This window comes from Magallana gigas, chromosome 1 (genome assembly GCF_963853765.1).
Source record: "Magallana gigas chromosome 1, xbMagGiga1.1, whole genome shotgun sequence".
NCBI lineage: Eukaryota > Metazoa > Mollusca > Bivalvia > Ostreida > Ostreidae > Magallana > Magallana gigas.
This window is the reverse complement of record NC_088853.1, coordinates 6,946,111-6,963,662: the sequence shown is the minus strand read 5'-3', so window position 1 is coordinate 6,963,662 and position 17,552 is coordinate 6,946,111. Positions and strand designations below refer to the sequence as shown.

Genomic DNA, 17,552 nt, shown 5'->3' with positions numbered 1-17,552 from the left:
GACGTCATCGACTTTAATTTTCGACAACAAAACATGATCTGGCAATAGGAGTTACATATATGTAAGTACTAATGCTTTCCTGTAATGCTTTTTGTAAGTTCTCATACGTTAATTTTTTTTTAAATACTTGCATTTCTTCCAATTAAGAAAGAAAATATTATTGTTTTACCTCTGGCCCCTAAAAACCCGAGTTAGGTAACGCATGAGAAAATCAGGATTAATAAACATATCATACTTAACTTTGCTTTTATATCCTATTACAAACCATTTCTCAGTAAACGACTATATAGATAAAAGACTTTAGTATCATCTTGATTTCTAATTTGAAGAGTCACTCCCTTTTTCTTGATATCAAATAAAAGGTCTTTAAATTTGAAACATATTTTGTTCACAACTCTTTGGAAAATCCTTACTGATCATGAACTATATGGGAAAAATGTTTTAAGGGCTGATCCATTATCCCCTTATATGGGGCTGTTGAACGAAATTGTTCTTCTTTACTGCATTTCAAAAGATTTTTACTTTCTGATATATGGCTGATTAATTTAACAGACATTTGACTTCTAAAAAAATTGTTTAGGTAACACACGATAAAATCATTACATTGCTTGGATACATAACTGTAACATAACATATCTGCTTTAATGACATTTCACAAAATATCTCTCGGTAAAGGACTAGAAAAAAGTAATTAGAGCCCTCTGGTCCCTTAAGTTGAGGTTTTAGCCCCTTTTTTTATAATATCAAATGAAAGGCCTTTAATTTTAAACACATTCTCTTTAGTGTTTAGAAATTCATTACCGTTCCTGAAATATATGGAAAATAAAATGTTAAGTGCCGATTCTGTATCTCTTTATAGGGGTCGTTTAATGACATTTTGAAGGTTTAAGATCTCGTCCCTGGTATCAGCCCTAGGATGGTATCGGCCCGCACCCTTCGGGCTTGGACCGATACCAACCGTTCGGGTTGATACCAGGGCCGAGATCAAAACAACAGTGTGATGTTGTTTAGATTATTTATCTAAAATCAAACACTTTTATTCAAATTCAAATTCCAAATAAGGCTACTGATTTGTTTTTTTCGGATTTACGAAACTCGTTCGTTTTATTCTTTTTATCTGTGTTCAGAACTGTATGAGTTGTCGGACTTTGTTGACAAACTATATGTCGTTGGATTTTATTTATACAGGATCTACATGTATTATTGTACATTGTCAAGATTGTTTGTATTATGACTCCATTAAGCTGATTTTATCATACCTATTGTTCCCCAGGTCAGCGATGTGGCCCATGGGCCTCTTGTTTTATTGGTGTTGTGTTTGTTTGTTGTTTTTTTTTTTCTTGGAGTTTTTCCTCCTTTTTTTTTTATTCTCCTTTATTTTGCGATTTCATGTTTTTATATTACTTGATGTAATAGCGTTACTGAGAATACAATTACAATAGTCTATTAAGATTAACAAATTCGTACCTCCTCCACTCTTTGCTGCTTCTATAAGAGCTGTCTGGAAAAGAGTTGTTGGCCATGGTCTGGGTACAAAACTGTCGGAGTCCCCAATCACAGAAAACACCATGGTTGGCGCAACGTGGCTTTCTGAACTACTTTCATTTGTCTGATTTGCTGTGGTACTTTCATTTGTCTGGCTTTCTTTGCTACTTTTATCTGCATTGCTTTCTTTACTTTTATCTGCATTGCTTTCTTTACTTTTATCTGCATTGCTTTCTTTACTTTTATCTGCATTGCTTTCTTTACTTTTTTCGCGTTCTGTTTCTTTTATGATGAGATTCCATAATGTGTCACAGTCAATTGTGCTCTTTAAAAACAAAATCAAACACTAAAACAAAAATTTGAATAGTAAAGTTCCACACTATTACCTATTTTTAAGCATGGCTATTTAAAAGTTAAACAAGTGTAGATAACACATTTTGTTCAACTCATCTTAACAATACAAATCAAATAATCAAAACGAGTATTTTCTTCCGAAATCGTTAATGTTTAGATAACAAAAACATGTTTTCGTATTTTTTTTTTAGAGATTTTATGAAAAGAAAATAAAGAAGCCTCTGATTTGTCACAATGGAATGATAATGATGCTTTATGTGTCTAGAATATAAATTTCGAATACATAAGTTATCACATTGCCTTACTTGATGAAACTTTTTAAAGGAAGGAGTGATCTCGTTATCAGACATACTTCTTTTATTAAGAATTTTTTACACAGTCAAACAGATCATACAACCAGATGATTGTATCAGTTCAAATCAGGTTTGACAATTTTCTTTTCTAATCAATGCCAGGTCAAAGTCACTACCTTTTTTTCAACTTAAAGATATCAAATACCGGGTAAATGTAGTTATCTGCAGTTATGAAGGTATCTATAAAGTATGAAGTTTTCTAAAATTATTCCATGCACAGATATAATATAAGAATATCCATCAGGTCATATTACAAGATTAAAAAATATATTAAAAATAAAATTAATGTTTGTTTGCCCACGTTTCCTCTAATATTTTAAAGATTGAAAATATTTTGATTATTGGTCTATGGTTCTAATGAAAAAAAAATATGTCTCATATTTACAAAGGTTGAAGACTTGAAACAAAAACATAAATTGACCAGAAACTAACATATTGACTATTTAACAAGAGGGAAAAATATATTCACAGAATGAGTTCTTAACAAAACTAATAAAAAATAAAAAAAACATATTTTAAAACCAAGGTATATAATCATGTAAACTGGAAAAAATCGAACATTAATGTTATCGTCTTAAAGATGCTTAATAAACTCATGAATCTATAACAAACCTGAAATGCAAAAAAAAAATCATATTTCTTCGCCAATGCTCTAGCCAAAAAAAGAGATAAATAAAGTCATCGTATATTCTAAACCTTGGTGATCATTTCTATGCCAAGTTTTAAAGTATATAAATATTAAAAAAGAAAGAGAATATTACATTTTAATTTCCATTTATTTTGATCTACTTAACAGTTTCAATTACTTTTGACAAGTCATGTAAAGGATATATATCTTTCTTTTGATTAAAGATGACTGATAAAAAAGTAAAAGGCAATTGAATTGAAAAGCTTTTTTTTAAATTATTTTAGTTGAATTATTGACAGATCTTTATTTAGCGCATTTTGACATATTTTAATAAAACGATTCACCTATAAGATTTAAACTCATATATCTAGGTACTTATTTGAAAACTAATATTCCCTTAAACATATTGTGCTTTCTAGTATTAGCCGTACCATCGGCCCCAACATTTTAGGCTATTAGCCTGTGACGTCATCCTATACCTGATCAGTCGTCCTTCATAGATTGAAAAAGTAAGACGTGTTTTTGTTTCAGGTTTTGACAACCATTTTTGTAATGTTACAGTTATACTGTCGTTTTGTGCAAAGTTGTTTTGTTACTAGAAATTCTTATAACAAATACCGTATATCAGGTTTTTTCGCGTGTATCCAATTTACGTTTTGTTCGCGATGATTTCCGAATCGCGGAAAATAATTCAGCGTAAATTTGATACAAAGTTTTGTTTTTGTAATAGAGTTCTCTCTTTCCTGATAAAGTACATGTAAACAGGTAAGTAAAAGTACGGTGAACTGTGTTTAGTTGGTTTAGTTAGAGGTACAAATTGTGGGATCGAAGGACAAGCGCCAGATAATAGATTTGTAATCCTCGTTGTTTATTTAATAATCCATTGACAAGGTAATTAAAACGGTCGCCTTCCCTTGTAAACCGATGTCTAATTATACATTAGCAGCTGGTATATGTAACGGTACATGATCTATTTATTTATGACTGTTTGCGTCTCTGAAAATAATTATCGGTAATTATTTAACATTAAGGAAATCGTGTAAATGGTTTCATTATCCGAATTTTTCATGACATAGAGCGACAATCAAGATACCATTCCCCTCTTACCTCACAGGTTTAACTTGAATAATCGGGAATTATATATTTGTTGGGGCAAATTAGGATTTGTTCGGACGAATAAGTTTTTTGTTCGGACGAATAATTTTTTTGTTCGGACGAATAAGTTATTTGTTCGGACGATTTAGGATTTGCTCGGACGAATTACGTATTATTAGTTTATATGAGGAGTAATTTAGACTATCTGCTCTGGTAACGATGTAGATGAAAGGGGGGGGGGGTCAAGCCACCCCTTTCCTTCAAATGATAAATTGCTAATAATATAGACATAGGTGTTATATTATCTGACATGTATGCAATATCTGACATATTTTGCTGTCAAGCTCAATTTTCAAACTCTATCTGTCTAAAGGTTTAGAATTATATTATCATGGTGCCATGGGTTTCCGATAGTCTAAAACTAATGTTAACCCTAATGGTTGTCTCTTTAGTCAACTTTGAATCTATTTCATTTTTAGAATCGGACACATCATCAAAAATCGTCGATACAAAATCAAAGTTAGTCGTCATCATATGTAATTTCTATCTATAAATAATCTGGATGCTGCATTCGACCGATGAAAATAGGCGTCATATGTTTCCGATAGTATGATTCATAAACAATATTTTTCAATAATAGTTAAGAAAAATGAGATACAACCTTTTGAAAATATTGTATAAAATTGTCAATTGTTTTGTAAGCTTTTATTTCACCTTAAATCATCCAATTATTTTAATTTTCCCCAGAACTTGATTCAATCATGTATGATTATTGATTACGTTTTTATTTCTGCTCCTAAGATTCTAAACAAAGGACAAATTTACAAAGCCATATGATAATTTTAACATGTAAATACCGGTACGTCATCAGAGGTCTATTTGACGGACGATAAATATTTTTATCATTAAATTCTATTTTTATTATTTTTTTACATTATAGTTAGGATGTTGGGTTATTTTGCTGACTTTATTTTATAAAGTATAAGTAAAAATTAGTTTGTTTTATAGGTCACTTAAGTAATTGTGCGATATTTACAATTCCGCGAAGCACATCAGTTTACTTTGATCGTATACATGTATATGTATAAAGTTAAGGCGAAAAATAATTTCGTATGTCCAGTGTCTAAAGTAAACAGGAGAATGACTACATTTTCGATATAAACATCGACAATCGAAATCCACCTGCGGAATTATGACAATTGAAAACATTTCTGCTGGCATTGCGCGAAAAAAAAACTTATAACTACCAAAGAAAACAACCTGCGCTGCCTAGAGTTGGCATACATCTATACGTGGATCTAGAGCCGGAGTGGTCGGGGGGACCTGGACCCCCACCCCGCAACAAAATTATCTCTGAGACCCCCCTCCACCCCCACCCCGGTAAATTTGTCTGGATCCGCGCATGATCTTGTAAACTGATTAGACTTTTTACATTTATGTATACATGATTATGACATCTCTCTCTCTCTCTCTCTCTCACATGTACCACTATTAATAACTTATTCGTCCAAACAAATCCTAATTCGTCCAAACAAATAACTTATTTGTCCGAACAAATAACTTATTTGTCCGAATAAATATCTGATTCGTCCAAACAAATCCTAATTCGTCCGAATAAATAACTTATTCGTCCGAACAAATCATAATTCGTCCGAACAAATAACGTATTTGTCCGAACAAATCTTAGTTCGTCCGAACAAATCCTAATACGTCCGAACAAATAACTTATTTGTCAGAACAAATAACTTATTTGTCGAAACAAATAGCTAATTCGTCCCAACAAATAACTTATTTGTCCGAACAAATAGCTAATTCGTCCGAACAAATCCTAATTCGTCCGAACAAATACTTTATTCGTCCTAACAAATAGCTAATTCGTCCGAACGAATAAAGTATTTGTTGTTTTTTTTCTGGCCCTTCCACGCTGCCGTATTTATGTGTGTTGATTGTTTTGTCGTTGTTTTTTTCAATAAGTAAACTATGCGGCATGCCAAGAAGAAAACGTCTAAAGCTGCACGACCGGAGGCGCGTCGCAACATACAGTAATGATAGTCCCCAGCTTCGTGTTAATCGGGTTGATTTATCTACCTTAATCCTCTACCTATGGAAGCTGTGTCAACCCATCAAAATCAACCAGGAGTGCTAACAGGGTGCACTAGGACGAAGTGTCCCTGTCAGTGATTGCTGCCATGGCTTGTAGGGCAGAAACCCCTCTTTCCCCATTAAAAGATGACCCAGGATGCATCCACATAGTATCCAGGTACTGATATTCTACCTATATTTGTCATGTGACAATCTTAAGTTTTTATGTGCAAAGTTACTATAAAGACATTAGGCACAACGTTTCGAATACTCTTAAGCTTAAAATAGCTAGTTTGATAGTACTAATCAATCTAATCCTAATGACGATACCAAATACCTCTGGTGGTGGCTGTTGTATATGTACAGCCCTCTGGCTGTTCAAGGGTCTGTGACAAGACCCCTCCCAATAGATGCTGTGGATGCATTTATAAAGGTCAATGCAGCAAACGTGTATGTCAATACAAGCATGAGTGCATATTGTGTTCTTTAAATCATCTCCATATCAAATGCAGATGCGGTTCAGGTTTTGATTCAACTTGCAGACCAAACAGCTTTTCAACATTCTGGCGCCAATAATTACCTAGAGTGCAGTCAACGTCAGCCACCTTCGCCAGACTTGCCCTACCTCAGCGTTCTAGACCCCCCCCCCCCCTTCCAACAAATCACCAATTTAGACCTTAAAAGCACTGCTCACTCTCCAGTTACTGTTCTAAACTTAAATAAATATCTCGCTAAGTATCCAGATCGACTAGCTGCTTTTACTAGGGTTTTACATACGGATTTTAGCTTAGTTACCAGGGTCCATAGGTGGCTTTAAATTCTTAAATCATTAAGACCTTGTACTGTTTGAAGCGGAAAGCTATGCAGGCAGTCAACAAGAAACTAATTTTGGAGGGGTTGTGGGCCCCTTTGTGTTTTCACCACTTCCTAATCTAAGGTTGTTATCGGCAGGCATGGTACCTTAAAATATGGCTAGTTTCAACTTATTCACCACCTATCATACCTATCTGGATCTAGTGTTAATGACTTAATTGACAAAAGTTTGTGTTCAGTAAAAAAATTCTTTTTGATGAAGCCTTTTGTATGTTAGCCAATCGGGGCACAAATAGCTCACCTTTATATTAAAAGTGGCTTTAGATTGCTACTAATTCAAAGGTCTGATTTTCATTTTTTAGGTTTGAAGATACAGGACATGATTTTCAACATTTTTAGAGTGGATACTCAGGGACAGATCAAGTTGTGACAAATAAGTTCCTTATTTTGATTATTTTTACAAGCTGGAAAAGCTAGATTACAGGACTATGCCTATCTTATGGGTGTTTTTAGAAAAGAAATTGTGCAGAGTTAGGAGTCCATTTACTGACGACAAAACTCATGGATCAACGAACTGTTTAGTGTACCTTGGCTTAGAAATTAACACATTTAGTATTGCATCTATTATATTAAGATCCCCTTTGACAAGATTTAGCAGTTACAGTTCAAGTTGTTTCTTATATTACAAAAATGCAAAGTTACTTTACCAGCGGCTCAAGAATTAACTGGATTGCTGAACTTTAAATTCGTGATATCTCAGCTGGTAGGGCATATGTTAGAAGGTTGCATTAATCTCCAGTGGAGATGCACAACATAGATTGGTAAAATTGGTCCATGATTTTGATATACTGTTATACACATATAGTGCAGGTAATGCTGATTTATTTTGCAGAACAGTTTTAGGTCATCATTGGGCATGCTTGGGTTGGCCTGACCATTGGAAGGAATCAGATATTTTACAGACATAACATTTTTGGAGCTAGTTCCTATAATTTTGGCCTTTGCAGTTTGCGGCAGCAATTTGTCTGGTAAACGGATAATAATTCATAATGATCATGAAACCTCCAAAATCCAAGAGAGTCATGTATTTGCTTAGACAATTATTTTACAAGGTCCGATGCTTACTATTCAGTCAAAACTAAGCATATATCAGTGGTATACAATGTTAAAGCAGACTTTCTTTCCCGACAGCAATGTAAATGATTCAGGGAGAGTTTTCAGAAAGCAAACGGCCAGCCATAAGCAATCTCCGCATCATTTCTTAACACATTATTAGCTTAGATCACAGGAGCTTCTGAAGAACGCGTTGTTAAAAAATCCCCGCACACTCTAATTAACTACAGTAAATGCATTTCAGTTGTTTTGTCGAGTATATCAAAGTCGGTAAGCCTGGCCTCCATCTCTGTCAGATTTAGTTAATTTTGTGTCATATCTATCACTGCGCAAATTTTCAGCCAACCTGGTCTGGACCGCGGCAATCCCGACCATGACACTAGAAAACCAATTACTTTACAGTTTTTTAAAACCATGTTCAAGATCCCTCCAAGCAGCTGACATTCATATTATAAATATACACCTTTTACAACTACAACAATTCTTCGGAATTTTCATAATGACATAGTTAGTACAAAACACAAAGCAGGATGTAGGACATGCAATCCAGGTAAAAAATGTGTCGTATTCACCAATCAAAATTGTCCTTCATTATTCAAAGACTAATCAGGCGGGTAGGGGGCGGCTACTCAACTTAAGTCTACACATAAGCTTGTTTGTCCTCTATCTTGTACCAGGTAGTATTTACAGTAGAGGCCGAAGTGTAGGGAGTCATTGTTTTTTTTTCATATTACAGGAAGTCCTGTGACTAAATTCAAGTAGTACATGTATCAGTTTTCAGTGCAATATGCTACTAGTGAAAAAAGGTTAAGACAGTAGGGTGTACAAGACACATTCATTTCGTATAGGTGCAGCGTTTAGTGTTTAGGCGTCAGGAGCGAATCAGCAGTCTATTGCACGGATGATAGAAAGAAATCGTCTTGCTTGCTTAATCATATAAGGCAGTAGCTTCTCTCGAAAAACAATGTTGAGGTATTGACGGTGACAATCTTATCTAGAGTTCTTATGCCAAGCATTATGGCTTACCGTTAGTGCTTATGTCAACAATATCAATTGACACAATTGCATTTGTAAATATATTATGGTGAGCAAGCAGTTGAGCATCTGTTCGCAGGGCTCAAGTTTTTGCTCTGCTTGTTTGATAGGAATTCCCAATAAGACAAGAATTGATGTCTGACTCCCACATTTATAAGCAGCCATTGTCAATCATCCCGATATCAAACTTACAAGAAAAAACTGCGCAGTTACTATTTAATTGGGTCATTCCCAAAAATTATTCTGTTTTCTGTATTGCATTTTTGATAAATAAAAAAAAACAGCATGCAATGCAAGCAAAACTCTTTCATTTATAGTTTACTGATTGTTATTGCAATTTTTTTCCTATGTTTTTAGACAAATAAAAACATTTATAAACTTGATGCAAACAACAACAAAGAACTTTGGTTAGCCTTTTATAACTTTATTAAATTAGTCCAACATTGCCAGCGATTAAACATAATATCAAGTGTTCCATATTCAAATATTGGTGTGTAATGAATCGCATCTTTACAAAACAGCGCTTAAATGATTTAAAGGTACTTGTCCTTACAACATTCTAACATAAAGAACCTTGGGTATTTTAAAGAAATCAGTTAATCGGTTTTGCAGGACGTTGCCGTGTAAAGGTATTTAACAATAAACGTTTTGCCTTTTTATAACATAATTCATGTTTAAACATGCCCTTTGAACAGATATTATTTTTTGCGGTCACTGTCTTGCAAAGAATCCTATTTAATATCCCCCCTTTCATCTGTCATAAAGATTTTTATTTTTTATACATTTTACGAAATACTTGCTAAATTTGATGGATTTTATTTTCAAATTGTTTTCAACAATTTAACAAGCAAATGTTATTTAACAAATTTATTACAATATTTCTCTTTATCATCACAATATCATCATTATATAAACTATTTTTTAAGGATCAACCCTTATTAGTTTGGAGCCTTTGATTCTAAATTTGAACATAATGTGGTGGCCCATAAATAAGAAAAAGCATGCAATGCAAGCAAAACAAAAACAACATATAACGACCTCAGCACGTGCTCTTTAACTAAGATATAATAAATTCATGGCTGCTCTCTTTACAGTCAACGATAATAATTCAATAGTAGTCACCCCTAACCAAATTTTTGAGTTATGATTTTTAATAGCAATTTCTATTTTTAAGCATCAGAAAAGTAATACATACTTCAGATTTGTTTTATAAAATTAGCATTAGTATAATTAGAATATATCCATGATTTTTATAGACCACTTATGATTTTGTCCATTAAATACAATTTCTGCAAACTTATGTATTTTTCATGGAACATAATACAACCTAACAGGATATCAGCTCACTAAAACGGGTTTGTGGGGTAATTAATCGAAATAAAGAAGTCTTCTTCATATATCTATAGGTAATATAACCATCTTAACCATAAAATATTTATTATCTATATTTTATAATAAATGTCATGTAATCAGTAAAATTCACATGAGATTTTAATTTTTACGCATGTGGCAAAACAAAAAAGCATACACGTGTAAATATATGATTATTATTGTAGTATAGGTACGTTATGCACCCATCTCTTGATAGAACATATCAATAAAATATCATATTTTTTTCGTCTTATTATTATATTGTTGATATGATGGAACACCTATTAATGATAGTACTTATTGGTTAAAGTAAAGCAAGTGTTCCAAATTAGATATAATTTTGCTAACCTTGGACTAATCAAAACAATACATTAAGACTAAGGGAAAAAGAATTAAATAAATAAGCACTGTACCTGACTCATATTTTCTTTTGTCGATGAATTTGCATCCATGGACATCTTTCGTTGCACTTGCGTTTCAAAAGAAACGCAACAGACTTAATGTACCTCTCCCGAATATGCCTTTTTTTAAATTGCCCTTTGAAAATTTGACCTTGAATAAGCAAGAATAGAGAATCTATGAACGAAACTATTATCAATTATTTCTTTTATGCATTCTGAAACCTTCCCTCTTAGCAACGAGTCCCGGTTTAAATGTCTTTTGTAGAAATGATGTCATGTTTAAACATGCAATCTTAAATTCGAGCTTCTAAAACAAATTATTTTAGGAAACTGATAATGAATCGATTATGATGGTTTGATGCCTGTCAACCACTCAACATATTTCCCCCAAATATATTAACCTAACACTGTTTTCTTGTGTAAGTTCATAAATCTTAATGACAATGAATAAGTGTATTGCCTTTTTTCTGCTATTTTTATTAGCATTGTTTACAATACAACAAAAACACTTTAATGTCATTGTATTTGAATTGTTAAGGGCTGTGATGATTCCGACTTGCCTAAATAAACGTGTCCTCTTGGAAATACATTATACAACTTTTTTTACTATTTAACACACGCACATTCTGACAAATTATATTATAAGATAACAAATGTTTAAAGATGACAAATAATATAGCCAATAACCAACGATATTTTCTTATTATTTCTATTTCTTATTTCATTTTTCTAGCTGCGATACAGTTATTCATTATGTCAATAGAAAGAAAGTTCGATTTCTTTGTCAAAAGTCAAGATACGTTCTGTGGCAAATCAAAAAAAAAAACCACACATTTTTCCGGTAGTGTTTGAACATTTTCTATTTTTTCAATTTTTAACAAGACCTCCAAAATGGACCAAGTTCTGGCATTTATTTTTATTTTAAGTATTTATGTGATTATAAACCAAATATCGGACTCAAACAATTAAATAGATTTCTTTTAACATCAAACGCCTTAAGAAAGTCAAAGTACGGGCCAAAAACATAAGTAAATCGAATGATTATTTGAAAAACCTTAAATTTAAAGGGACTTGGACACGATTTGAGCACAATATTTTTTTTTTTACCAGTTTAAATGCTTAGAATGGTTGATATGGGTACTTGTAATGCTTTGTCAAAATTTGAAAGTCAGATATTGAGTTATAAGCAAGATGCATAGTTTGAAAATCTCTGATTTGTAATCAAAGCTCAAGCTTTGTTATGGTTTAGTTATATATTTTAATGGTTTAAGTCTCGATTAAATGCTGCTTTTATCGGTTTATCATATTATCTATGAACACATTGAATCAGTTAAATTTATTTGCCACGAGTCATTTGGTCCAAAAAATGGTAATTTTATACTTTATATGATTTGTAAACAAATATAAGACTCGAGCTTTGTTTACATAAAAATGAATTTTTTACCTCTGTATCTCTCTTATAATTTGACTTCTAACATTCAAATTTTGGCAATCATTCAACATAAGCAAGTAAACTATTTTATACATAATGAAAGGGAAAAAAAATCCTGATCTAAAATCGTGGCCAAGTCCCTTTAAAGGTCTTCTTACAGCTTTCTCAAATCGGAATCTCAAACTTTTTATTGCAGTTTTATTCTCCAAACCTTCTGTGAGGTGTACTTAAAAGAATAACACATCATATTTACTTAACGTAAAAACACGGGACGTTTTTGTATATTAACGTGGTTATGTTCTGTGTGTTTATTGACTTCTTTTTTATTATACGTCATTTTTTTTCTAAACGGCGTTTTGCCGATTCTATTTGTAAATATTGTAAAAGAAAAAAAATCACCATGAAGTCAAAAGTAAACTGAGATTCATGTGGGGCCAAAAATGCAAGGTAAATCCAAATTTTCAAAAATCTTTTTCTCTACTCCCACACATGTGAGAAAAAACTGGTTGCATAGTTATGTCCATAAAGCCATCTACCAAAATTGTGAAATTCATGGCCACTGGGTCAAGGTTTCTGGCTCTAGGATGGGGCCAATATGGCCATATAGTAAAAATGTAATAAATCTTAGAAAATCGTCTCTACTCCCATATATATTCGTTGAAAACTAAATGCCTGATTATGATGTCCATTAGGCCCTCTACAAAAATTTTGAAATTCATGACCCCTGGGTTAGGGGATCAGGCTTTAGGGTGGGGCCAATATGGCCATATAGTAAACTGAATAGATGGTTATGATGTCCAATAACGCCTCTACCTAAATTGTGAAATTCATGGCCCCTGGGTCAGGGGTTCAGGACTTGAGGTGGGGGAGGGGCAATATAGTGTTAATGTTTATAATGTTTAAAAGTTATCTTCTCTATTCTCACACATCTTTATTAAAAACTGACTTATAATTATGTTTACCAGGAAGTCCTTCTTTATTTTTATTTTCATGTCCCCTGGAGTATGGGTTTTGACTCTAGGGCAGGGCCAAATTGAATGTATAGATGTTAATGCATATAATGTTAAAAGATGTTACTCCCACACACCTGAAAGGAAAACTGAATTCATGACTTTGTAGACCCGATCTTCAAGTTTTTCGCCAATCAAATTTGATCATTTCGCTCGAACCATCATTTAAACATGTTCACATAATAAACTTTGATAACTCTGTTGTCATGCTGCACTTTTAAGTCGACGGGACTGACTTTCTCAACTACGGGCAAAGGTCATTTTCATTGTGCTGAGATATTCTTTGTGCTTGTCGATAAGAAGACCACAAATTTATCCCCAACTACAAATGGTCTGTTTCTAGCGTTTCGGTAGTAATACCTCTTCTGAGCTGATTTGCTGTTTTCGCCACCGATACTTTCTCTCACAATACCTCTAACCGTTCATACATCAACTCGTATCGAGCTAACCCTGCCGATTTCTGTAGCATCATTTTTAAGGTTCCATTAAAGCTCTCGACAAGCCATTCGCTCGGGGTGGTATGGGGTTGTAGTCAATTTCCGTATACTGAGTGGCTTACATAAGTGATGGAATGAAATTGGTACATTTATCCGACAAGATCTACTTTGGTACGCCCAGCCTTGAAAAAACTTGTATCATCGCGTCAGCCACCACTTCTGATTCCTGATTTCTCAAAGAGATTGCTACAATAATAACAAATATTAATACCTACTGATTACCCCATTTTGTCCTAGGCAATGGTCCAACCAAGGTCGATCGCAATCCTTTAGAATGGGGCACCTATTCTTGCTATTTGCACTAAAGGAACTTTACTCATTTGTGTCTTTGAAATCGTTTTTTGACATTTTGATCATGATCTACAGTATTGCTTGGTGTCGTTGAACATTCCAGGCCAAAAGAAATACTTTAAGATTCTCTCTCTTGTCTTCTTAATACCAAGATGTCCTGCCATAGTAATAGCATGCCCTAACTGCAAAATCTGTCTCCAAAACTTCGTTGGTTACACTACCTGTTAAATCATCCTGTGTAGGATATCACTACTGTGATATCAGTACAACGTACCTTTCTCAAGCGTAATCGAGGTCTCACCTTTCTTGGACATGACATTACCAATTTATTTTCTGAGGACGTCAAATGCTGGATCTTTTCTCTGCTCCTTTATCCATTCATAGGTCGAGATTTTTTTGACTACTTCAAGACTGCTCTTTACCTCTTCCTTTTCCATTTTCCTTTTATTTGCTAATGATCTCGTATATATGATCTGGCAGGCATCTTCTTGTAACCTCGCCAGTTCATCACCCTTCCTTATCTCAGTAGGGACATCTAACAGTGTTAGTCACTACAATCAAATCTGCAACCGGGATAATTATGACTATAGCTATACTTTACCTTTGAAATAATTTGTATCAACTTCAATCCACACTTCCGGACATTCCATCACATCCATTTGCAAGTGTAACTTATCGAACGCCACATGTCAAATCTTCTTCCTTTATCATCTTTTCTGTCAATAGAATGAATGTACATCCAGTGTCCCGCAAGACAGATGCTTCTTTCCTATTCACCTCACCATTCTCAATTTTCAGACCAACCCTCTTTGTGTCTTTATCAACTTTCTTTGAATCCACCGTCACTGGTACTTCTGACTCTTTCTTGTCATCGAAGATGAGTGGATAAATTCTACTTTGTCCTTACTTTCTGCCTGATGTTTACCAGATTTAAGGTTTCCTCCCCATTGCTTTCCACTTGTTGTATCTTTATCGGTTGTTCTGCGTATTGGACATTTATTCTTAATGTGACCAAATTTGTGACATAAATAACACTCGATTTCATGCTTATTTTGCATATTACCCTATTAGGCTTTCTGCTTAGAAACATTTCCTCTATTGTCCTTTTGATTATTGTGACTTTGCGCCCTGGTCATGCTTCCTAAACCTCTATGTGCGTTCTGGTAAGCGAGCTCAGTTATTTCATCGGAAGATTCTGGTTTGTCTTTCTCTTAACCATACATGTAAATCTTTCGACGACCTGTTGATAAGCTGCCCTCTCATAATCATATCTACCAATGTTTGAAAGTTATCAATAACTCTTTCCATTTGATATCAATGCTCATTGAAACATGCTAATGTTTCATTACGATTTTGTTTACTGGTCCTTAACATATCATTGTATGTCCTTTCTGTCAAATTGTACCTTTTCAGAATTGCTTCCTTGATGACAACATAATCATTTGATTCACCCACCCCCAACTGTGCATAACTATCGAGTGCCTCACCCTCCACTGGAACACTAACCGCAATGCCCACTCTGGTGTTGGCTACTTACGTAGATTAGATTGTCTTTCAAACGACCTAAGAAAAATACCTATCGTCACCCTCTACATACTTAGGCAGTAAATACTTCACCTCATGTTTCTGCTATCTTATCTCCCTATCATCCGGTTTCCTTTGGACTTTAATTGTTTGTTCCTGTAAATCTAATTTTCTCAGTTTTACCTGTAACCTCTTTTTCCATTTCTCTTTCAATGCTTGTTTCTTTTCTTGAACATGTTTTGTTTCTTCTTTTTTCTCTTAACAGTGCGCTCACCCCTCTCAACTGCAGTTGCATGTCGCCACAACTCTAGACAAACAGGGAACTCCTGACCCTTTTCATCAGCTTTTTGAACCAACTTGGGCAACGACATTGCTATCCAGACAACAGACAACTATAAGTGACAAGCCATAAAACTTTCAATTCACTGAAAATAATAATTGTAAAATTAACCTCATTGTAAATTAATGTTTTTCTGTGAGACAAATATTTTACTGAATATCTTTTTTCTCCTCACCAGCCACTACAAAATCTAACTGCTGCCACCATATGTAATTAAGTTCTTTATTAGATTTTTTGTTGGTTGTGATGGCAAAAACGACAAACAGTAAAATAAACAAAACAAAATGAAGTTATTTATCAAAAACAATTAACATAATAGAATATAAAAATACTCACACTCACAACTACACACACCCACTATCATATAGAAAGGAAATAAAACTTTAAATCGTAAACCAATTAACACTGAAACAACAGTGAATTAAATCTTAACACATTCAATTGTCAGTATCTATATGAAACAAGTAAATGCTTTAAATATAGCTATAACAGTATGTAAAGGAATAAACCAACAAATCAAAGTTACTAATACTGTTAAATGTAATTTCACAAGGAAATTGAATTGGAATGTTATTTGTAATTGAACAATCAACTGTTAACACCAGCTTATCTAAAATATAATTTAATCATTAAATAGAATTGAAAGTTTGGCTTGAAAATATTACAAACGCCACCCGAAAAATAGTCACAACTTGTCCTCATAGCACACAAAACACACAAAATATCCTGTCTCCTGTCCCGGACTCGAAGGTCTCTCACTGGAAGACTATCCACCCAGGACCTTCTGACCATTAACGGTCATCAAGCACGAGCTCCCGTACGTTTTACCATTGTCACAACTGGTTTAACGATATAACTATCCCTGCAATAAAACAATAATCATCTATTCTAAAAAAAAACCTATAGACATATTTACTTATACAACGAAAATAACAAATGACCACACCCCCGTTAATATACCATGAAACTGACAAACTATTTGCAAAAACTTACCGGCTAGAGAAAAGCAAATGCCCAATAAGATTCACAGTATTTTTGGCTACCACTCTACCAGACTGACTTCTAAAAGTCGCCAAAATTTACAAACTGGAGGACAAATTCAACAACGTGGCCGCACACTTAACAAGCAACCAGGGCCATCACTCACCAAACCAGTTATGCTAAAAAATATCCCTAATACCGGACACTTTCGATTGGAAATATGGAAAACAACTTAGTCCAAATTACAACTATTTACAACAACAAATACAAAACTGAAATTAATTAAATTCCACTTCATTACAACACTTTTGTTACTTTTTTTAATTCAGTCAACTTTGTGAACTAAAAAAAAAGAGTTTGAAGGTAACTAACAGAAAGCTGAAAAGTGTCAAGTTAGCGTCATCTTGCTTGTATGCATCATACAATTGACATTGGGATATATGCTGCTTGTTGTTAACATTAGTTACAAATTTATAACCAAATAGTTCTTCATATATCAGTTGACTTGTTTAAGAACTAACAACTGCATAACAGATGTATTTCATACAAACGTATGCGTCATTTGTTATTCAATTTTATTTAAAAATGCTAATAGTAAAAGAAGCTAGAATTAAGAAAAAGGGGCTAAAAAAGTTTGGAGTGTTGTTGGTCAAAAATTGAATATATCAATCCTAATATTCTGCATGAAACAATGATGAGGAAAACAAAAGATTTGTATGAGTGTGCATCATCTTTTAATTTGAATAG

At 33.6% G+C, this 17,552-nt stretch overlaps 1 protein-coding gene across 1 annotated transcript in view; it reads right to left on the bottom strand.

Moving 5' to 3' along the window:
* LOC136274619 (osteocalcin 2-like) overlaps positions 1 to 10,878 on the bottom strand; it is a 55,177-nt gene extending 44,299 nt beyond the window's left edge. Inside the window, exons 1-2 of the mRNA XM_066081928.1 lie at positions 10,743 to 10,878; positions 1,468 to 1,810 (exon numbers count right to left, since the gene is read on the bottom strand). Of these exons, the coding sequence (XP_065938000.1) occupies positions 1,468 to 1,810; positions 10,743 to 10,787 (388 nt within the window). The 5' untranslated portion in view covers positions 10,788 to 10,878. The remainder of the gene's footprint in view (positions 1 to 1,467; positions 1,811 to 10,742) is intronic.
* Between the last annotated feature and the right edge of the window lie 6,674 nt (positions 10,879 to 17,552).